The sequence below is a fragment of the Microtus oregoni genome, unplaced genomic scaffold (assembly GCF_018167655.1).
Source record: "Microtus oregoni isolate MIOR12 unplaced genomic scaffold, Mior012 000037F_ref0000500, whole genome shotgun sequence".
Lineage (NCBI taxonomy): Eukaryota > Metazoa > Chordata > Mammalia > Rodentia > Cricetidae > Microtus > Microtus oregoni.
The window spans coordinates 2,026,412-2,050,324 of NW_024543096.1; the positions used below are offsets into that span (position 1 = coordinate 2,026,412).

General features: G+C 41.3%; 1 protein-coding gene across 1 annotated transcript in view; it reads left to right on the top strand.

Moving 5' to 3' along the window:
- LOC121433225 (rho GTPase-activating protein 15) overlaps window positions 1-23,451 on the top strand; it is a 565,350-nt gene extending 541,899 nt beyond the window's left edge. Inside the window, exon 13 of the mRNA XM_041631578.1 lies at window positions 22,959-23,451. Coding sequence (XP_041487512.1) covers window positions 22,959-23,142 — 184 coding nt within the window. The 3' untranslated portion in view covers window positions 23,143-23,451. The remainder of the gene's footprint in view (window positions 1-22,958) is intronic.
- Window positions 23,452-23,913: the final 462 nt, after the last annotated feature.

Here is a 23,913-nt window from a genome sequence, read left to right on the forward strand (position 1 = left end):
CTGAGACACACTCATCCATAAAGAAAAGTTCCATAAGTAATAATGAGCGTGAGTTTGTGTTCACTGCATAGCAAGGATTCATATTCAACAGGAATTTTTTTTATCCAACTGAAATGAATCAAGCTGTTTAACCTAATTGAGCTGCTATAAATCAGGCGTGTTGTGATATTAGTAATCCTCTCACATTGGGCCCTGGAGTGAGGCTCCACACAAGACGCAGGAGTGTAAGCGCAAAATAGGGATTCCATCTCCTTTCTTATACTCTTACCAGTTTTACACATCTGTCCTCACTTTGGAATCATAGCAGATCCCTGTGTGTATGCAGCGTGCATGTGTGTGAATGAGTGTGTGTGTGTGTGTGTGTGTGCCTGTGTGTGTCTGTACCATAGCACACATATAGAAGTTAGAGGAGAATCTTGGATGTCAGTCCTTGCTTTCCATGGTTTGAGGAAGAATCTGATACTCAGCATGGGACACGCCAGACTAGCTGGCCGAAGACTTTCTGCTGATTCTTCTGTCTCAGTCTCCCATGTCACCTAGGCTCACTGGGTTTCAGACACAGGATACCACATCAACTTTATGTGGTTCTGGAGAGGCAAGCTCTGAAGTTCATGTTGCATGGTAAGGACTTTATCCACTAAGCCATTTCTCCAGCCCTAGAACATCATTTTAACTATCGAGAGACCATTTTCCCTTTCAACAGTGTGCTCTTCTGTATGCATGGATAGCCAGAAAGAGGCTTGGTTAACAAGTGACCAAACAGTTGGGACGAATGTCCATCTACTGGGAACTGGACTTTAAAATAACATTTGAAAGACTGCAAAGTTGCCTTATGAAAAGAAAGCAGGTGCTTACCTGAAAGGATCCGTGAGATATATCGTTTGTGTAAATACTCTAAAATTCTCTTTCAAATATCAATGTAGAAAAATTGCTTCTAATATTCCTTAAATATACTTTGAGGAATGCCTAAATATTCTCCTACTTTGATGCCTCTATCTGCCGATAATTTTTCCTCCTTTTTAGAAGGTTAATGGTATTACCACGATTCAACACCCACCCACCCCACTGGCCCCAGTATCTTGCCTTTTAAGATCCCAAATTCCTGACCATCTGGGAGATATGACACCACTCATTGTTTCTGTAGATATATTGTGTTTCCTTTTGAAATTGCTTTTGCAATGGCCACCATTTTCCAGTTCCAAGCCCATATAGACATTACTGGTTGATCATACATTCCTTCCACTCAGTGGCTTCAACCACCAAGTCCTTACCCAGGGAACAAGCAGTTGTCCTGAGGCAGATGATGCTCACTTGTGGATCAGGCCCTGCCAGAGCAGGTCAGTTCCTCCAAAGTCACCATTCATTCCCAAGCACTCTAAAAAAAAAAAAAAAAAACTGTTTCTAAGACAAAAGGAGGCGCCTGGCTGATATTCTCTTTAAATCCATAGAGTCTGCCTTTCTGTTTCATTCTTCGTTTTAATAAACAGACGCATATCTTACTCCATATAGTGACTTATGCATAAACAAGCATTTAAATTGCTGACATATATGCAAGACACTATTACAAAACCTCACGTTCCAGATTCAATCTATTCTGTAATTGGCGATAATGCCTTGGGTGTATTTCTAAGCGCATCAGGACTTCCTTAAGTCAGGATCAAAAAACAGTGCTTAGATGTGTTGGGAAATCAAATCTCCAGCCCAAAGAAATAAGTAAGAACATTTCTAGACCAGCTAACTTATGTTGCAAATGGGGAAACTGAGGCTGAGGAAGGCTAACTGAGCTTCCGTCGTCATTCAGGTAGAAACATGCAGACAGAAGAAGAAAACCAAGTTTCTTGTGTTCTGGTGAGGCAGGTATCCCACTTCCGCAGCGTGCACTCATGAGGGTAGCCTTGATGCATTCCCCAGTTTCTCCCATTTCTGGGTTAGCTGCTCTCAGGAATCACCACTTAATCCCATAGGTCTGAAATGGGTAATTTAATACTCTTTCCTGTGCATCCTATTTGATTTATAAGCACTCACCTTCTTAACCTAGACAGTTCTCTTTTGCTTTATTTGAACACTTTCGATAAGCAACCACGGCTTTTGGAAACAAACCTATATTCTATGCTTGACACTTTAGCCGAAAGAAATTTTACACCATCTCACAAAAATGTTGAGAAGAAAGCATATTTTACATGTACCAAGCTCTCCTTTCCCTCAAAAAGTTTTCCTTAATGTTACCCTCTATTGCTGCATACCCAAAATATGTGCTCTAGTTTTCCACTGTAATTTGCTTTTGGAAAGAGTGAAAAAGAGACAAAAGAGGCAGGTGAAAAGTGCTGCCAAGACCCAAACAGCTCACCTCACTGAACTTGCCTCTCTCATCTAGACTTAAGAGAAAACCTAAAAGGAGTATCTGTGGCTGGCTTTGTTATTCTACAGAGAAAACCCAAAAGGAGTACTGTGGCTGGCTTTGTTATTCTACATCCAGAAAAATATTTGGTTCAGTCCAATTCCTGGCTAGGACAGCAAAAGCAGCACACAGCTAAAGCAAAAGCTGGACCACCACACACAAAGCAAACACTATAGCAACAGAAAGGTACGGAATGCCCCAGCTTTTTCCTGCACCCGACGTAGGGGTGAAGAAGAAGGTAATACACCGCCTAAACGAGCTCACTGAGAAAGATAAAACATGTGCGCATGGAAGAGAGATAAAACTCAAACATGTCAATGACAATGTAATACAGTCTGGATGTTTAAGTGCCAAGAAAGCAAATAACAAAACATTCAGAATGTGATGTCTGAATACGTCCTAACAGAGGCATGCTTAACTATGCTTTGGCGTATGGGGCAGAGCATAGATGCTCCCATTGAAGCAGCAATGATGTAGGGTAAAACAACTCAAGTGGATGTAATGTAAAATTAGTTGAGCAGGCCAGCAATCGCTGACCCCCGATGGAAGCAATCCTGCTTCAAGACCACCTTTTTCTTTTCTTTTTTTTTTGTAAATAATGCAGTTTATTTTTCTGAATGTATTTAGTTTTGCAAAGAAATTGAGCCTTTGGTTCAGGGTGTCCGCATATACTTCCTCCGTTCTTCTGAGTCCACACAGTGACAAAGTTTCTTCTGTCAGGGCCATCCTATTATGGGTTGATGAGCCCATATTGAAACATTGCCAACTAAAGTCCATAGTTCCCATGAGAATTTACTCTTTGTTTTCTGCCTTCCGTGGACTTTAGCAAAAGGATAGCGGCGTACAAGCATCACTGTAGGGTCGTACCGAATAGTTTCACATCCCTAAAGGTATCCCAATTTCCCACCTGTTCTTCCCTCCCTTCACTGAAATTCCAGTGAATTTCTTTTCTTGCTCCAGAATTTCGAATTTTGCAGATTGTCTGTGTTCTGGTTGGCTTTTTCTCAGATTAACACTACCAGAGTAATACGAGAAAATACTTCATCCGACTGCCCTATAGGCAAGATGGTTGAGTGTTTTGTGGATTAATAACTCCGGGAGTAGTGCCCCCTCCAAGCAGGTGCTCCCGGTGTGTATAAGAAAGCAGGTGAGCAAGCCACGGTGAACAAGCACTCCTCCATATTCTCTGCCATGAGTTCCTGCCCTACTTTCCCCTAGTGATGGCAAGGGACCTGGGCCACGTAAGACAAATAAACTTTTTCTTCCTGAAGCTGTTTTGTGGTCCTGGTGTTTATCTTAGCAACAGAAAGCAAACAATCCAGGACTGGAATCATTGTCTATTTCACTTGACAACAAGCATTACAAACTCCCCAAACATTTATGACGTTTCGGAACTCATTTCTTTTTGCCATTGAATTGTAATCTATGGCATCAGCATGCAATATTTGTTTCCTCATCTAGTGGACGATATTTATGATTTTTGTTAGTTGAAAAACAAGTTTTCAAACATAAATTTTAACTTATGTAATCAGTGCATTGCTCAAGTGGGAACTATGTTCTTAGAGCATGCATTTGTCTGGTGGCTAGACTTTTTGATCTGGTGGGCTATTCTGTGACTTTCCACCACACGATGTAAATTTATCTTTTCTATTCTTAAATCTAAGTTGATTTGAAACCAAATTCACTCCCCTTTTTCTGTTCACTGGTGACGAGGGAGAAGATAGTTTTATGACGTACATTTGAGCAAGGCAAGCTACTAAACTAGGCTGTGAATTTTCAAATGGATGTGATTCTTCTTCATCGCCCATTGGAGGTGTATCTTTTCCTGCCTTCCTCAACCACAACAAGGTGTCAGCTTCAAAACAAATCATAACATAATTCTTATTCTAAAGTTATGTGTATTTTCTGCCTCTTAGTGTCAATTATATCCAATAAAAATGTGCAATTCTCTAACCTTTTCAAAAGAGACATATAGGCTGTTGTGTGTTTCTCAGTAAAAATGAATGTTACCTGGCACACCTGTGCCATTTTCGGGATAGCAAATAATATTTATATATGACTTATTCTAATAAGAAAAATAAAGGCTGTTCTGCCATTTGGAGGCCCCTTCCAGGGAGAACCATTTGTGTCCCCTGACTCTGCACACATGGTGTTTGTAAAGCAGCACACAGGGGGCTTTGCTAGGGAGATCTTAAAGCTCAGGCAGAAAAAATAATCACATCTCTCAGCCGTTGGCTGCCGTGTTTGTTTCCTTAAAATGCACAGCTAAAGGCTCTCTCTGCACAGATACTATTCGGTGGGTGGGGTATATCTTATTCCCGGGTTATTTTCCAGTACATTTGGCCTAGTTAAGGTAACGTATATTAACTTTCTCGCAAACTAAAGATGAAAACAGAGTTGCAGCCGTCGCAAATACTTCAGCCATTGTCAGAAAGTTCAAGAACTGACAGGAGATCCAAATAATCAAGCCTGCCTGGTGCATATACCGTAGTTTCCCCCTGGGACATCTGCTCTAATCCGACAATGTATCTGACTGCCATGAATGTAGAATTACTTTCAATAAAGATTTTATTTCAAGCTTGGATGACTTCCTCCAAAACATCTTGTCACTAAGGCAAAGTATATCATTGAATATCTGATATTTTTTTCCCTCCCCACAAGTCAGCTTTTGAGGGGGAAAGAAAATACACATTTCAACTCAAGTACTCCACTCAGGTCAACTCACTGTAAAAATCACATTTTAACATATCGAGGCTGATTAAAGATTTGCTGTGTTAAAGAAATCAGGGAGCTGTCAAGAGAGCTTCCCCTGAAGTCTGGAAATGGGAAGCCAGCAGCACGTTTGCTCAAGTGCCCTGCACACTCTCCCTGTGGCAGCCTCCCGTAGACAATGCTTCTGCTGAACACTCGGCTTCTAGAATATTTGTCCTTTGGCAAGCAAGGAATGCTTATAGGTCATATCTTCCAATAAGCATGAAAGTGTTCCCAGGCCATAAGAGACATATGAATGATGATCTCCAGGGCTTCGCGTATCCTTCTGTCCCTCCATTCTGTTCTCCTCCATCATGATCTCACCATCAGTGAGTATGTTCACGGCAGGGGGACAGCCGGGAGCAGGGAGCTGTGCTGTTCTGAACTCACTCGCAGGCTTCACTTGGAGCTGCTTACATTATTCCGGCCTCCGTGTCACGTTGTTTAGCTTACGCTTGGCTCATGTAATTTTAAACGTAGCTTATGCTGCCTACAAGGTTTCGCCCTCACTCAAAGAGCACGATCAAATGGTTTAACTCTAACGGGATGGGAGTCATTATCTGAACATTTCGTAATCACCGCACCATTGTAATGGCAACATGTTTTAAAATCAAAAATCCATTTTATCCCTATTGTTGTATTTCATGACTAAGGGACAAGACCAAGATAAGAACTCTGAGCACAAATAAAAACAGCAGGAACAGTAGCACGAAACAAGAGGAATGTTGGGACTTCAGCCTGCTTTTCCCTTCATCAGCTGTGTAACTTTTGGGCAGTTCATTTAATGAAAAAGCACGTGAACCAAGAGGCTACACGTGAGCTTCCCTGGGAGGACTTTTAGACATGCCAAAGTCCGTAACTAAATCCGTTTCCTATGTCAATGCTCTCTTAGTGCGACCTTCGCTCCCTTCCCCTGCTACAAAGCCACAGTCCACAGAACCACAGAAAACACATAACGATGAGAACGACATTTCTATTAATTTCCAAAGGCTTTCACAAAGGTTTGGATTTTAACTCGCAAAATTTCCATGGTGTCACGTTTGCCATTACCTTCACTTTTTAAGTGGAGTCTAGGCTCAGAGAACTGCTAAAATGTTTCTCTCACATGCTTAGCACTTGGAGAGCGAGCACTGTGGATTCGGCATCCTGATTATATTATCGCTTTTCCCACAGCAATGATTATCCCCAACCCCCCAGCACCAGGCACAAGGCAGTCACACTATGAGCTTTTGAAACACATCAGCCTACTGCACACCACTGTAACAGAGTTGCTGTGGACGAGCCCCAGACATTGACATACTTTTGAATTGTCCGTAGACGATGGTAACAAACAAGCCAGATGGACAATCTGTTCTCTTTAGTGAACAAGTTTGCAAAATATAAATTCTTTGTGGATATAATAATTGCGCCATTTTTGCTGATCATAAAACGTGAGTTCGGTGTGGAAGAGGATGATTCATGAAAGTTCAAGTCTTTTCTTTTACAAGTTTCCTTCCTATCAGAATATCTCTGATTCCATAGAGCTCATAGTGACTATCATAAGGGTTTGACATGGTGATAGCTGCCTATTGCTACTGACGGAAAGAGGGTGGAAGAGGATGGGGGAGAAAGAAAACTCAGTCTGTGACATGGGCTCAGCAAAGCCCAGACAACCTGTAGAGGTTCTGGAGCCACTGGGCCACTGCAGCCCTTGCCTTATTCAAAAGAGCTTGGCTTTTATACTCTCGTTCCCTTCATTTACTGGTCAAAGGCACTTCCAAGAATCTTTTGGGCTGAAGTGCCTGTCCTCAGTTTAGGGAAACCTTGCAAAGCTGATAGCTGAATCTGTCTGATGACAGAGTACTGGGAGCTGAGCCTTCCTTGAAGGCCAACGGTTCTCAACCTGTAGGTCATGACCCCTTTGAGGGTTGAACAACCTTTTTGCAGGAGTCACATATCAGATATCCTACATACCAGTCATTTACACTATGATTCATAACAGTAGCAAAATTACAGTTATGAAGTAGCAACAAAATAATTTTGTGGTTAGGGGTCACCACAACATGAGGAACTCGATTAAAGGGCTGCAGTGTTAGCAAGGTTGAGGACCACTGCTTGGAGACAAACCTGCTTCTGAGAGTAGGTATGAACAGAGAAGTCAGCATATTACAGGCCACCCAGAGTTCCCCTGCTGTCCTATGCCAATCCATTCTTCACGGATATCTGGTAAATGTTTCCCCCAGGGTGACATGGGGGTCTCTCTTCCTGAGGAAATCTTTCTAGTGAAAGATTTAGAAGGCTGAACCACAGACTCAGCTGCTGAAACCAAGCCTGAGCTTAAGCCGTCAGCTCACCCCTCCACTGTGAACCCTGGGTTCCTTTTCTCCTTCACCTATGGCCTCCTTCAAACCCAGTGCCACCCACTCCTTCATTCATAGCAAGTCCAAATTCCTATTCACCTTGGGATTTCTAAATCAGACATTAGCTATACCTAAACAACAGATACCTTGGAAGTTCCATGTAGGTGCCACGCATACTATCCCTGTCCCGACTGCAACAACGACTCCGCCTCTTTACTTGATCTGAGTCAATGGCATCTTATTGTTATCAACGAGATGACAACTCTTAGCCTTGGCTTCTGGTCCCTGGACGAAAGAAGCCCAGGGGCCAAGAAGTAGCTAAAAATCCTCTGATTAGCTGTATTGCTCTAACACAGAGAAGGGCATCTTTATTAGCTCCCTATTTATCTTGCTCCTGAGAATGCCATGTCCTATTACTCATCCTCATGACTCTCCGTAAATCAGGTTGCCTTGCCTGCCCCTCAGGCTCTGCTGCATGTTGCTAAGATTACAGCTACCTGGCTTCTTATAATTAAGCCCCATCACTTTATTCCTATTCCATCAGGGTCTTTTCAACTCTATTGCTGTCGGTGAGCCTATATATGTAGCAGACACTCTCCAATCAACTCTCATTCCAGAGTAAAATCCTTTTTACTTATGAACAATGTCTTATGGACTTTCACTGACACTTCTTAGTTAGCAGGAATCCCCAACTATTATTTGTAAATGCTCATATTACGCAAGCTGTTCTCCACAGATACAACACTCCGACTCCTCAGCTGTAAGAGTTTTGGCAACTGGGCTGTTATCTTGCCCAAGGACACATCTGTGCTGTGCCTGCCACCACTGCCTGACTCATTGTAACCAAACAGATAGCAGAAGAGCAAGCCCCAACCTTAATTATATTGTTAGCCTTCTTATACTACTCCTGGAATTAGAACTCATGGGCTATGGTCCCCAGAAGGAGTGTGTGACATGCAAGGTGTAATTGTTGTCTATCCACTGAGAAAGAAAGGATATAGCAGCAGGACTGAACAGAAAGAAGTGAACTGACTTGTAAACTCTAAAGTCCCATTCACTGTAATCCCAACCTCTTAACAAGGTCAAAAAACACACTAGCTCTTGAGGCTAGAGAGATTGCTCAGTGGTTAAGAGCACTTGCTGTTCTCAAAGAGGTACAGTTCCAAGCACCCACATTGCAGCTCACAACTGCCTATAACTCCAGTTCCAGGGATCCAGCACCCTATTTCGGCTTCCACAGCACCAGGCATGCATGAGTTGCACATACATACATACACGTACTCTTACAGAACATAAAATGCGAATACATAAGTCTTTATTTAAAATAGCTATTTCTATTTCTACTTCAATGCTCTTATTTTTCCCAGAGTAAGTAGGATGGTGCTCTAATTGAAGCTAAGATTCCAGTCTTCTAAATGAATTATGATTGCCTTTCAGATGTTTCCGGATTTGCTTTTATTCTGCGGGCCTATGCCCAGAGAGGGTATCTGTTAATATAGTTTTGCAATAAATGCTTATTGAGTACTTATTACTATGATCCAAACTCAAATCTTGGTCTATGGAAGTACACTAGACCAAACAGATCAATCCCGGTGTTGAGGATAGTTGCGTTCTTCAGATTAGCAGAAAAGAAAGTGTCTGGCTTTTGCAACCCCAGCAGGCTGGTGCTACTTTGTTCTGGTTTGCAGCTATCATGGCCAACTCCCTGTTCCAGATTCCATGTGATGCAGTAGAATGTAAAACTATCGTGGGTCACATTCACCTAGATACGCTGCACAGTAATTTCAACTTAGCTATGCCTGGTATAACAGACATGGAAACTGTAAGAGCATGCTAAACCACTGGCATTTCTGAAGGAAAAGAACATGACTGTGCCTTCCCTCATATTCCTTGAACCTTCTAGGAGCCTTCATACCCAGGAAAGTAGGCTGAGAAGAAGTCAGACAGTTACTGTCCTGAAAACTCACTGGTGTCTCCGTTCTCCCTTCCCTGCTCAGAAGGTCTATCTGTAGTCTACTAGCATTGGAGCCTGCCTCATCTCTCTATCCAACTATTGGGCTTACTCATAGGTGCTGTCCTTTGCTATTCAAATACCATGATTTGCCAAAAATCAAAAGCATTTTCTCTGCTTTTCCAGTGTATTTCTCTCTACTGAGGCCATGCATTCTGCTGAGTCCTAGAAAATGGCAATGCTGGGCAGAAATCTTAGTTAATATATATTATGCCTTCTCATTTTAAATGATACTTCAACTTTCCCAGAATGTTCTTTGGACACTAATCCAGCAACACAAATCATTCTTCAAAGGTCACCAAATCTGCTATCTACTATAAGGAATCTCAAATGTCCTGCTAAATATTTCTCTTGATGGGGAATGTGGGCCTTTTTATGCATAAAGTATTGAATAATATTGATGAATGCTCCCAGTACCTCTCCAGTATTTATAAGGGAAGTCTAAACTAGATATTAATAGAGGTAAAACTCTAAGTAGTTAGAATTTTGAATGACTTTATTTTCTTCTTTTGACTTGTCTGCATTTTCCATGGTGATAAGAATCTATGACAGCTTTGAAATCACCATTTCTATTTCACAGCACTCATTCTTCATACAAAGAAAACTCATTCCCTCTTCCTTCCATACAATGGCTGTTTGCTTTCACAACATTGCTGCTTCCCTAAGTGTGCTGTGTTTCCAACCAAACACCTTCAGTTTCTGTCCTGTGTCCTTCCTTTTAGGAGTGCACTATTTTAGAACCACAGGCTCCTGTTAAAGTTTAGTCACTATAGAAAGGATTAAAAGACTTACTGTCTACTTCCCTTTCCCAGGGGCATTCATGTGTGTCTCTCTTAGGGGTCTCCTTGGTTCCTGTCTTCTCTAGGGTTGTGGACTGGGGTTATAGGCTGGTTATCCTTTGCTTTAAGTCTAATATCCACTCATGAGTGAGTACATACTGTGTTTGTCTTTCTGTGTCTGGGTTACCTCACTCAGGATGTTTTTTTTTCCAGTTCTATCCATTTGCCTGCAAATTTAAAGATGTCATTGCTTTTTTATTGTTTGTTTGTTTGTTTGTTTTTTTACCACTGAGTAGTACTCATTGTGTAAATTTTCTTTATGCATTCTTCAGTTTATTGGCATCTAGGATTTTTTCAGGTTTTGGCTATTACAAATAATGTAGCTATGAACATAGTTGAGCAAATGTCCTTGCAGTATGAGTGCACTTCTTTGTGTATATGTCCAAGAGTGGTATTACTGGCTCTTAAGGTAGATTGATTCACAATTTTCTGAGAAACCGCCATACTGATTTCCAAAGTGGCTGTACAAGTTTGCACTCCCACCAGCAATGGAGGAGTGTTCCCTTACTCCACTTCCTCTCCATCATAAGTTTTCATTAGTGTTTTTGATCTGAACCATTCTCACAGGTATAAGATGGTATCTAAGAGTTGTTTTGATTGGCATTTCCCTGATGGCTAAAGATGATGAGCAGTTCCTTAAGAGCCTTTTGGCCATTGAGATTCCTCTGAACTGGCTCTTTGGAATCCATTCCCTTTGGAGAGTACCTTGCTCAGCCTAGATACGTTGGCGGGGGGCAGGGGGAGAAGGCTTGGTCCTGCCTCAAGTGATGACAGACTTTGTTGACTCCCCATCGGAGGCCTCACCCTCTCTGAGGAGTGGGTCGGGGTAGGGTGGGGAGAAGGTGGAGGGAGCAGGAGGATGGGAGGGAGAGGAAACTGAGTCTGGTATGCAAAATAAGATTTAAAAAAATACTTTCACTGTGAAAATAAAGCAAAATATGGACAACAGAATGATAATCCTCAAATTTCAACTGATAATCAGCTACTCCAAGGACATTTGAAACAAGAGGCTGTCCCTGCCAAACATAGACTGCCAAAGACCTTGGGAGGGTGTCCTCAGAGGGAACTGACACTCCCTTCACTTATATAATAAGAAAAAAACAGATATTAACTAGTTCTAAGTACACACTGGTAACATTCCTCCTAGGCTTTTCAAACAACACAGGGTAAATATTTAAGACCCATGTTTTGCACTAATTTCTTTTAATTAGGTGCATTGTTCTGTGGTCTTAATTAATGCAGAGCCATGTATAACACTTGATAGTTCATATAAGACATGACTAACACAACTAGCATTTCAACAGGTTCATTTGGAAAACTCAGGTAGAGAATAACAGCACTCTTATGAAAGTTTGCTTCCTGAAAATACTCTGAACGTAGGATACATTTTCTAGATGTTTCTTCTAACTGCAAGTGGAATCTCCGGATTATCAGTTCTTAGGTAGCAGAGCAAACATATGTTACTCTTGAGAGACCCACTATAGATGACTAAAACTATCCTAAAGTCTGAGGGAAGACACTTTAATGAAAGCAGAGCTGAAATTCTCTGTCATTCCACCAGCAGTATGTTTCCATTATGGTCAGAAAACCGCGACACAAGAGAGAAAATTGTTCATACATGTGTGCTGATACTCTGTTTGTGATCTAACAAATAAAGCTTGCCTGAAGATCAGAGTGCAGAGCTAGCCACACTAGTTAGCCACAGAAGCCAGGCAGTGGTGGCACACACTTTTAATCCCAGCCCTCAGGAGACCGAGGCAGACAGATCTTGGTGAGTTCAAGGCCACCCTAGGCTACACAAGACTGAATCAGTCTAAAAGAGAAACAGCCAAGCAGTATTGGTTCACACCTTTATTCCCAGCACTAGGGAGGTGGAGACAGGAATTAATATGGCTGGGTGGAGGACTCTAAGGAGGGAGGAGACAGGAGCTCAGGATTCAGTCTGAGGTTTTGAATAGACAACATTCAGTGTAAGGACTTGTAGAGACAGAGTACCCCATTGGTCTGAGGATTCCGTAGAGGTAAGAGCTAGAGGTTGGCTGCTCTGCTTCTCCGTTCTTTCGCTTCTGCCCCCTAATATCTGACTCCAGGTTTTTATTATTAAGATCAATTAGAATTCGTGCTATGTACTCGTTCTGTTTTTCTTCTGTCTTCTTGCCCTTCTCCTTTGTGTAGTTATGCCCTTGAATGTGAATTAGGAGATTCTGAAAAATGTAAATATGTCTCCCAGGATATCTTGCTGGCCGCAACTCACTTCAGCTGACTGCAACCCTTCCCCAAGTCTTCCTCAGGCCTCATTGTTGGGAAGAGCTCTGATTTCAAACCCAGAATGCTGGATCGTAGTGCTGTGCAAAGCGAGTGTCTGTTCCCAGCTGCGCTACTGCTCTCTCCTCAGTGGCTTCGGTCAACGTACTCTGTCTCACTTTAGCTCCTTTCCTCCACCTGAAGTTCACCGGAAAGCTTTCTGTCCGTTATGAAAACAGAAAGATGGGAGGAGGAACAAGCCTATTGACATTACAATGATGTAGATAGTTAGGTCCTGGCTCCAAATACACAGAGCGCAGAAGAGCTAGATATGCAGGTAGGTGTGGCTGTGAGTAGGACGAACTACCAAAGAATATCACGTCACTAATCGTCTGGTAGCAAGTGGATTATTCAATAATTGGCTGGCATGGGGGAAAGGATAAATTTATATTGTGATCACATTTCCAAAATAAACTAGAGTAAGATAAACTAAGGATCATGATAAAGAATAAAAACTGACATCACTTTTTTTTTTTGACTAAGAGAAGACTGGAGAGCTGTATTTGCTCTCTTTATAAGGCTGAATTTTATGATAATGACAATAATGGTATAAATTGCAGAAGGACTACTACCACATGTGACTATGTAAACATAAAAGAAAATAAAATTAAGAAACGAAAAAAACCAAGAGCTCTATTTGTGATAAAAATGGTGAAAGTGTTATCATTGAAATCCCTACGATCTCAGAAGTCTGCACAGAAAAGACTCTTCATTGCAGCATTGTCAGTGACAGAAAATGAAGGAACAATTTGTTAGCCACCAACTGATGAATGCCTCAAGAACCTAAGTATTTCCATCCTATAAAATGAATTGACATCTTTTTAAAGAATCCGGTATTTTATGAGTGGCGAGTTGGAAAGATGCCCATGATATACATATAGTAAAAGAGTGGAAAAGCAAATTTTAGAAAATTTTCTGTGCTACTATTTCATTCTCTTTTAAAAATATGGCTGCATTGCTGGGCAGTGGTGGTGCATGCCTTTAATCCCAGCGCTAAAGAGGCAGAGGCCAGCAGATCTCTGTGAGTTCAAGGTCAACCTGGTCTACAAGAACTAGTTCCAAGGCAGGCTCCAAAGCTACTGACAAACCCTGCCTCAAAAAAAATTATGTGCTACCTATTATATAGTTTATACAGGTAGCATATGAATATATATTATCATATATAATGGTAGGTAGATCAATGGATAAGTAAAAAACTATTTATATAATTAGTCACCCATTGACTAATTATAACCACAATGAAAGCATTTCATTAAGAAACTGGAGGCTTTGCTTGTTACCCTAGGTACTTTTTATTAGCCCATTTTTAAGGATTATACAGTAGTTTTTATAGAAATAAACAAATGGACTAAATAAACAAGCACAAAATTATGTGCTCTCAATAGAAAAGATGACAAGAAATATTCACAAGAAAAAATATACAGCTCTATTTATTTGCATTTGTTGATTTCTTTTCCAGTGCTTATACTAAAGGATCTAAAGTTTAAAGAATAGTATATAATAGCTAGCTATTTTTCATCTCCAGTGATTACATTTTAAAGACTATACCAGATAATAACGATGATAGCAAGGCCCTCCTACATGTTACCATGTTCGTTGAAGGATCAGTGCTAGTCTGAGGCAAAGATTTATCCCACCTGAGAACTTGTGAGGGACTCTTGTTTGCCAAGTGTCTCCCCCAGCTTCTTGCCTCAGATTTCTGGGAGACGATCTCAGTATTTTGTGAGATCTTTCCAAGTGGCTCCCATGAACAGTAAGGTGAGATCCTCTGGCACGTTCCCACTAAGGGCAGGACTTCCCACCACCGCAAACACTGTGTTCTTAAGCCAGATGACATAATAGGAGGCCATTCTGTGTTTGTGGAGGTTAATACACACCATTTGCCTCTACCCACTGAAGGCTACAGGCGAAGAGTAGTTCCCCACCTCCCCCAACCATGGGGCTTTCTGCAGAGAGTGCCGAGCGCCTCCAGTGGCAGGCCGGCAAGGGACGGATGGATTAGCCTGGTCAGAATGAAAACCACTACTTAAGGAAATGCTGCAAAATTTGACAACAGAATATGTGGTAAAAATTTTGTTGTTGTTTACTAATTTTATGTGTACTAAATCCTTAACGCGTGCCCATTTTCCCTTATAAGGGAATGACAAAACAATACACATTACACATCTGAGACATAGCGACTGTTCGTGTTAGGCATGAGAAATGCTGAATTCAGAACTGTAGAAAGAGTATTTCCTCAAATACATACAGCAATAACGCTGTGTATTCATTTACATTCTCTACATACTGACATTGCTATTTATTTTTCCAAAACCCGAAAACGGACTCCCCAACGCCCTTAGAATTGAATCCCTGACAGGCTGCTCCAAAAACAAAAAATCCCTGTCCCCTTGGGTTGGAGGAACGAGTCCTGTCCTGCTTAGGCACACATATCAGAGAGGGACGATTCCTAGAAAGGTATGGGCAGGTGCAGAAGGTCACACAAGTCCCTGAGAGTGTCTCCCACCCCTCCACACGCTGGCTCACTGGTCCATGGTCACACTGGACTTTTCTCTACTTCTAGAATGGCAGAGCCCAGCTTCAACCTGGACCACTGCACTGTAGCATGCTCCATGACACTACTCTGCTCCTTGAACTTAGGAGAACTATTTGAAAATGGCAGCAGCCAGATCCCATCTATGCCATGTAAGCACGAATCTCAGAGGAGAGATTCTAGGTCACTGGGATTTTGAAAGTGCTTGGGGTCAGTAGACGAACTACCCCTTCCTTTCTGAGTTTCCTTGTAAACCATTTCATGATTGAAATCGCATTAGCTATTGAGTAGTGTGGGCTTGGCTGTCTACCCCACCCCCGCAAGATTCCAGGCACTCCTCAGGCTCCTTAGAGGATGGGTTTGGCACACCCTGCAGACACCAGACTCTGAACGCTGAGGTCTTATTTATAATACCAAATATAATGTGTCTGCTATGGAAAGAGTTGTTACACCACATTGTTTAGGGTAGATGTAAAGGAAAAACTCGATAGTCTTTCAACACAAATGCAATTTTTCTCAAATGTTTCCCATCTGAAGTTGGTTAGATCCCCAAATACAAAAGCTGTGGATAAGGGAGACTGGCTGTGGGAGCTCCTACTGGGTAAGGATTCTGTCTGTTTTGCTTGCGTTGCAACTATCTCAACATTCAGAATAGCACCCGGTGCATAGAAGATTATTAAGAAATGCACTCTTCAAATTATACTCTGGACTGATGAGGTAGATTTATGGGTAAACAAGTATGAGGACCTGAGTTCAAATTCCCAGTACCCACATAGAGCCAGGTGTAACTGTGCCTATCTAGAACCTCAATGCTCCGATGGCAAGATGGAAGGCAGAGACAGGGTGCCCAGATACTCACAAACCAGCTAGCTTTGAATTCAACAAGGCAAAAGCCATATCCCCTTTCTCACATAAGGGGAAAGATGAGGATCAACCTCCGGCTGCATGCCACAGCGCACATGTGACTCTCCTCACTCACAGACCTGCGTGCCTCCGAGCACATACACATACACACAGAAGAATTAGGCTCATAGAAATGTCACATTTTCTCCAGTCAAACTCCTTCCTTTATAACTCAAGGAAAAGTTAAAGTTTATTTTCAAGTATGTTTGGTGAACACTGGCATACCTGAAACACTATGATTAGCACGTGAAAGCATCCAGCAATGGTACCAATAGGTTTCCCTTCTGGTATTTAGAACGGCAGGGCTGTGGCTCTGACGGCCCATTTTATTTATCATTGCTGATACCTTACAAAACGCATAACTAGAAATAAGTCATTAGTTGAAGCCCACGGCTATTCATTTTTAAATTTTCATTCCCTATATCCTGTTAAACAATGTGAATATTATTCTAAAGGTGCTTTAGTCTATATCTCTAATGTCTGATCAATAAAGATATGAGGCAAGTGGATAATTGAAAGTGTTTCCATCTTCTGTATTGAAATTAATGCAAAGTAGCTCAATAAATTTTAAAGAGCAGGCTGTGTTACCTATCAATAGGCAATTGCCATATTGGGTTTTTTCCTATAATGTATTTTTAAAAATTATATATGCATGGTCCTAAAGATCATTTAAAGGCAAAACTGTCAGAATATAGCAATAACTTCCACTTGGGATGCTAGCCGTGAGCAGATTTCGGGAAACTAATAATGATATAGTATCTAGATACACAATTGAAGACTACAATTAGTTCAAGCCAATCGATTTCCAGATTGACATGTGACATTGGCTGAATCGGATGTGAATGATCACTCTGAAACACACTGACGCCAAATGCAAACGGCTCTGGAAGTGTGCTCCTGCCTTTAGTAGAGTTGAGCATTCTCCTGACATATGCCACAACTTTAGGAGAGAAGGTGCGAGTTTTGCAGATTCCCCAATCTTATAAAAGGCCAGAGGATACAGCAGAATAGTTTGCGCAAACGGAGGGAAGGCAAGCATATGGTTAGCACGCATCCCCTCAAAATAGTCACAACACATAAGAAACATAAGTTGAGCATATTGAAGACTGATTCTATTTGTAACAGTCTCTCTTTACTAAGTGGTCAGAATGACGGCTAACATTTCGCACGCGGTGGCTGAGATGTGTTTTGCATGCCAGGTGTGTGACTTGGCGGGACACGTTTGTCACCACACTCTTCCCCAATCCAGTAACACCCTCTAGAAGCTCCTCAGACAGGAAGAGGAACGCTGCAATGCACCCCCAGAACTGCAAACTTGTCCTATGGACAGTTACATGGCTTTCTGTGTACATTACCATGGGAACAGCAAGAAACAAACTGAAAAGGAAGTTTGCAGGCTGGTGAGATGACTCAGTTGCTAAAGGCAACTTGTGGCCAAGCCTGAGAATCTGAGTTTGATCCCCAAGACTAATATGTCTGAAGCAGAGGACCAACTTCTGGAGGTCCTTCTCTCACTCAGATACACACACATGCGTGTGTACGCATGGACACACACACAATACATAAATTACAATTTTAAAAAAGGCTGCACCCACCTATCAGCTATCTGCTTGAACATGCGCTACTATTAAATATGTTGCTTTTCTTGATTCCATATCAGCTTCTAGTTTGATAACAAATCTCCCTTTCCTTGAGTCATTTGGCTGTGACTGTACACAACCAAGAAATTTCTTTCAGTTAGTTCAAATTCTGCTCATGTTTGGAAAAATATATCAAGCATAAGGCTTTTCTGAGAGTTTCTGGGTTTTGTTTGATTGGTTGGGTGGTTGGTGGTTTGGTTTTTTTTGGATTTTTTTTTTCTTTTTGTTCTGGGCTGGGATCCAACATCTATAGTGTTGTAGTACAGACTACATTTTTATTAATCCAAAATCGATGGGTCACTGTCACCTGACAGGGAGTGGGAGTCACATTTTCTCTCCCTATATTGCTATAAGGTATCACTCTTCTGACCTTGTGAGAAAAAATCTGAGTCATTCATTTCTGTACAAACTTGGATTTAACCTAGTGTTATAAGCGTTGCTACTACAATGAACATGTATCATTGCTATTGCAAAACACAGTTATAAAATCATAGTTAAGTCTTTGTTAGGCTCTATTAGATAAAGAAGTGTCTCTTTAGTCTTTCTCAAGGAAGAGCTGAAGCCTGGTACTCAGTCATTGGTGGGAGCTTAATTTTGAGTTTTTCAAGCTGCTGAAAATCAGGTATCTTTGCTATTAGGGTTTCTTGGGAATAAATTAATAGCAAATAAACACCTATCAAGGGACTTTCCAAATACCAACAGAAGACCTAAATGATTTTCATAACTTCCCAATCATCCATCAGTTCAGAGAATATTATAATCTCTCAGCCACATCATCACCTTTAAATTGCTCACTCATATTTGTTCTCTGCCATTTTGTGTTTGTTCTGTGATGAAGGCTATGTGTCTTGCAGCCTTTTTGGGGGGGAGGGGGGAACAGGTTAAACTGCAGCTCAGAATTCACAACACTGCCGTGGACTTTAAGGATGATGGAATGTATCCACCTAAAGAGGAGAACTCTCTGGACTGGTAGCAGAGACTGCAGACACAGAGAAACGCAGGCGCATCACACCCAGTACATTTTCCGAACCGCAGACAGGCCCTTAGCAGAGTACACAAGGTCAGGGTTTCCCTGACTGCACGAAAGCCAGGCATGCCACTTAAGTCAGAGAGGACTACAGAAGCTCAGCATGAGCAGGGCCATTTTCTCTGCAGTCTTTTCGGGGTCTTAATAACAGCTCTGTGCATTAAGATTTTCAAGAGGCAAAACAAAGCTCAATCTTCTTCAAAACTTATCTCGGATACCATTTTTTATGAGGCATATGACAGAAATGGTGTTGCTCAGGACTCACTTTTGGTGAGAGCTTTCTGGAAGGTAGTACCAGCTGTGGCCTCCCCTCCAACTACTAGAAGAACTGCTTACTGAGCATTTGTTGCCCTCCACAGATAGGAGGTTACACAAAGCGCATGCAGGGTTTTCATTGCTTTGGTGAGACTGTGTTCTTGTGTGTGCTCCACCAGCAGTTAAGCCCTCAACTGCGATTCACATCTCCTCACTCGGGAGATTAGGAAATGTGCTATTACAATGTGACAAATAAGCAATTTTTTCATAATATGCTAACTGAATTTAGGACACTGGGATTGACTCTCTGTGTGCTCCTCAAGCCACCACTTAACTACTCAGGAGTCTAGCTAGGTAGGAATGGGTAGGTCTGTGTGGGAAGAGCAAAGTTCTGTGTGGGAAGAGCATTAACCCATTTGCCAGGCAGCCCTGATTTCCGAGCTTTCTTTGCTAGAAGTGTCTGTCTCTACAGACACATGAAGCAGCAATTTCCTCATCAGATTGGCCCTCGGCCTCAGTATCTTTCTAACCTAAAGATCAGTTTTTCTAACCTATCACCTACTGTTCATTGGTATTCAGAAAATAAATTGTTGACTACATATGCACCACCAGGTTATATTTTATAATGGTAAATAGGTAATTAGCATACATATAATGCTCACCCACATTGTCTTATCTCTTTAACTACATCTTGCTTTTCTAGAAGGCATAGCAAGTGACTTGATTTTCTTAATTTAAGAAACAAATTTAAACTGCTATCAAAATGTAATCTCACTAATCCAGATACGGTTAAAATAATAAAAATAAAAACTGCACTAATCCAGATACGGTTAAAAAAATAAAAATAAAAAGTATAAAGCTATGTTATTCTGAAGCCTTTACATTAACGAGATCATTTTAAAGCACTCATCAATTGGCATTATCAAAATCAGATGGGAAATTTCTGGAGCATGGACCTGAAGAAGATAGGTTTAGGATGAGATGTGAGAATATATACACATATAAAAGCAATAACTGAGTGTTAGCACACTGGGGTAGGAACCTACACACTGGAAGAAATTCACTGGACACCCCTATGGCCCAGCGACTGAGATAGAGATGCCTTCAGAGTTGCTGGCTATGCTTCATTATCTTCCATTCTCCATTCTATCTAAGCTCAACCAGGTACCCACCTCTAGATCTGAGCTTGTCCAACACACACACACACACACACACACACACACACACACAAATAACCTGTAACTCTTGGAAAAGAACAAAGTTTCTAACCTCAATCCAGCCTCGTTTCTCTGTAGGGATATGTTTCCCTAGCTGTGCCTTGGGGATGAGAACTGAGCTGGGCTGCCACTGGATGAGTTACCCCATCACCTTCTATCCGCCATGATTAGCCCCTGCAGTTACCAAACCCTGGAGATATCTTGACTTCTGACCTTATTTTTTGAGGGGGTCACTCAGTTTGAGTTCCCAATTATCCCAGCTCTCCTGCCCGTTCTTTATCCAAGAGAAATTAGGACAGGCGAAATTAGAAAGTATAACACAAACCATGTTTCCATCTTGCCCCTCCCCTTTCAGACTCTCTAAACTCCCATCCTAAATGACCTGCCACTCCCCAGGTGCCACTGCCAGGCCATTTGCCATCACACAGTCAGTACTGTCTGAGATTTCTTTCTGCTTCCCCATAGCCTATAATGAAAGAGAACAGCTCTCTGCTGGGTGAACCTCCGCAGCTGAGATGTTTGTTGTCAATGGATAAAGTCGCAGCAACCTTTGCCTTCTGAGCACTCAATTCCTTGTTTGTTATGTTTTGTTTTTTCCATTTTTATCTTTGGCAATTGTTCATGTCTTGGAGTCACCGGAGTTGGTATCATAAAAAGCATTCAGTTAAAAGCAAAAGATAAAAACCTTATTTTTTTTTACCTTAAAATAAGTCTTACTAATGACTTTCATAACACACTTGCCAAGAAGAAGTTCCAAAGATCTTAAACTGAGGTAAACTGCCATGCTGTGGGGAGCTAAGGCCTGTTTCCCTCAACAGATGTGGGAAGAGGAGGCTTATATCATTTTACAGTCTTTGAAAAAGGAAGCATCAAAGTGACGTAGTCTTTTTTTTTCCCCCCCAAAGGAAACTTTAAATTTGAAATCTCTGATAACTAACTGAAACTCTAAAAATATGAGACTCCCTTCCAGAAATGTAGTCATGCCAACAATACTCACAGGTACAAATTTTCTCAACTTAAAACAGGAAGACAAGAAAAATGTGCGGCAGAATGTCTTAAATTTTCACTCAGATCTGCAGTCATTTTCGGCGGTGGCGCACGCCTTTAATCCCAGCACTTGGGAGGCAGAGACTGGTGGATCTCTGTGAGTTTGAGGTCAGCAGATGTACAGAGTGAGTTCCAGGACAGGGTCTAAAGCTACACAGAGAAACCCTGTCTCAAAAAGACAAAAAATAAAAATGAAAAATAAAAGAAAGAGAAAAGATTGCAGTCATTTTGCCCACAATAAATATGCGCAACCAAATTGACAACCACAGTTGTCCCGTGAAGGATGAAAATTCAGAGCCTCTTATTGTAGGCACAATAATTGTGCAAGGCAGAGAGGAGTGAAATGTTGAGCCCTTTATGAAGCATAAGGGCATTACCAGACACTCTGAGATGAAGTGTCCTGAGGAGCTGGAACCACGCAACCCACTACCAGCCTTAATTCTGCATGACGTCAGTCCCTAGGTTCACAGAGCCCAAACCATTTCACCTGATCAACAGAGCTAGCAACAGAACCTACTTTGTTGGGTTATTATGGGGAGTAAATGTCACAAGAAAATCATTTAAAAATAATGGTCGATTATGGTTGCTTGGGAAATTTTAAACCAAGTACATTTTTCTGCCAACACTCTGTTACATGTAATCTGGGCTGTGCTCAGATACAAGCCAGAGCATGGAACTTCAAGGGTTCCATTGGAAAGTAATGAAAGCAGAGTCTGCTGTCTCCTCCAACTCTGGACTGTGTAGACCAGCATAGGCTAAGTAAGACGGTGTCAAGTTCTCAGCAGTTCAACCGAGTTCCACACCGAACACTGAGGACAACAAAATCACTGTCTTCATACTTTCCTTGGGTCAGGCTGTCTGGAAGTCTACAATAGCATTTCTTAGCCCATGCCTTATGCATGCTGTCTTCTTTCCTTACTGCCATTGAAACTGTGCTCCTAAACTATCAGCTATGAGTCCATTCCCTGTTTAAGTGTCGATCTGGCAAGAAGGTTTGGTTTTCTTTGAAAAGTCCTTTGGTGATACATAAGGCATTCCTTAAATACAACATCTTTGTTGTACTGAAGGTGTCCCAGCTTTCTATGCAATCCTCATGTGAGCAAGTACCTCTCTAATCTCAGAATGATTCTTTCTCTGTAGAAATGCCAAGAGATTCTTCATTCTATTAAGACGTGAGAAAATAACCCATCCAACTGAATGGAGAAACAGAATTTTGACATACACCCAAAAGTCTCAGGACCACACCTCCTATGCAAAGCATATTCCAGTTAACTTCTGCTAGGAATATGTCCCTCATTCTAATTGCTAAAGTCTTATCCCACTCTTTATGTCTGTCTTCCATTATTAACTATACATTTATTTTCTATTATTATTTTGGATTCTAATATAAGCTATGAATATGTCACCTATATTCTCCATTGATTAGAAACACTTCAAAGGCTGAATATTTTTAATTCCACAAGAATTTTTACTGTTTAACATATTCTTTGAACATCCGCAATAGCCATTTATAGTGAGGACTTAAAGCTGGACAAGATAATGTTCTGATTCCATTCAGTATACTGTTCAGGAAGGGCTCATGATCAAATAGTGCAGCATGGTTCTTCATTTTTCTTTTTTTTTTCCCCTGGAACTAGAGCTAGGCACAATTTCACCTTAAACATCAATGATATCTTTATTTTTCTTCTCCCCAGGATAGTGGCCAGAGCCTCCAAGAATCTCATGTCCACACAAAGCTTAGGGATTGTATTTGGACCCACCCTTCTGCGAGCTGAAAATGAGTCGGGGAACATGGCGATTCACATGGTATACCAGAACCAGATAGCGGAGTTCATGCTGAACGAGTATGATAAGATCTTCAACTCAAAGGAAGACTGACAGACAAGACAAGCTACTGAGTGTGTTCACATCTGTCTTCATGCCTAATATTTTTACATTTCTGTAAACATATTTCTGAAATATTTTTTCCTTCCAAGCGACAGATGCTTCATTTTGTGAAAACTTCGTGATGATTTTGTATTTAAGTTCCAAACATTTGAATAAAATAAATGACAATATTTTCCTATATGTGTTCTACATTAACCCTTTGAGTGTTGTTCCTCTTAGCATTCTAGGAATACATCATAAATGTCTCACACTCTTAAATAGTGTGTACAAGACAGCACCAATGCATAGCTGTACTACTGAACCTTGGCATCATGTGTGTGCTGGTGTGTGTGCAGATCTGTGAGCATGTAGAGAAACTGTGGGTAAGATTGAGAGTGTGGACATGTGTACCCTATCAAGATCCATATGCACCAATGCATCAACTGTGTCCCCACATGCCTAAGCATCCACAGAGAGAACACAAGCAATACAAAGGCATCTCTGTTCTCAATCAAAATAGAGTAATTTCATCTTTCAACTGTACAGCCCAGTGATCGTCAGAGATGGGTGAGCTTTGCAAATACAGCATGCTGAGTGGTAGCTTTTCTGAAGAACAAAAGGACAGTTCAAGAGATTTGTTTGGACTGTTCTTTCTTTGTGGGTAAAAACTATTTTGGTTCCACAAACATACCATTTTGTAAATTAAATGGATTGATCTTTATTTTACACAAGGATTGCACTGCTGTTCCACGTTGGTTCTTCATCAAATTGTGTATCTTCCCT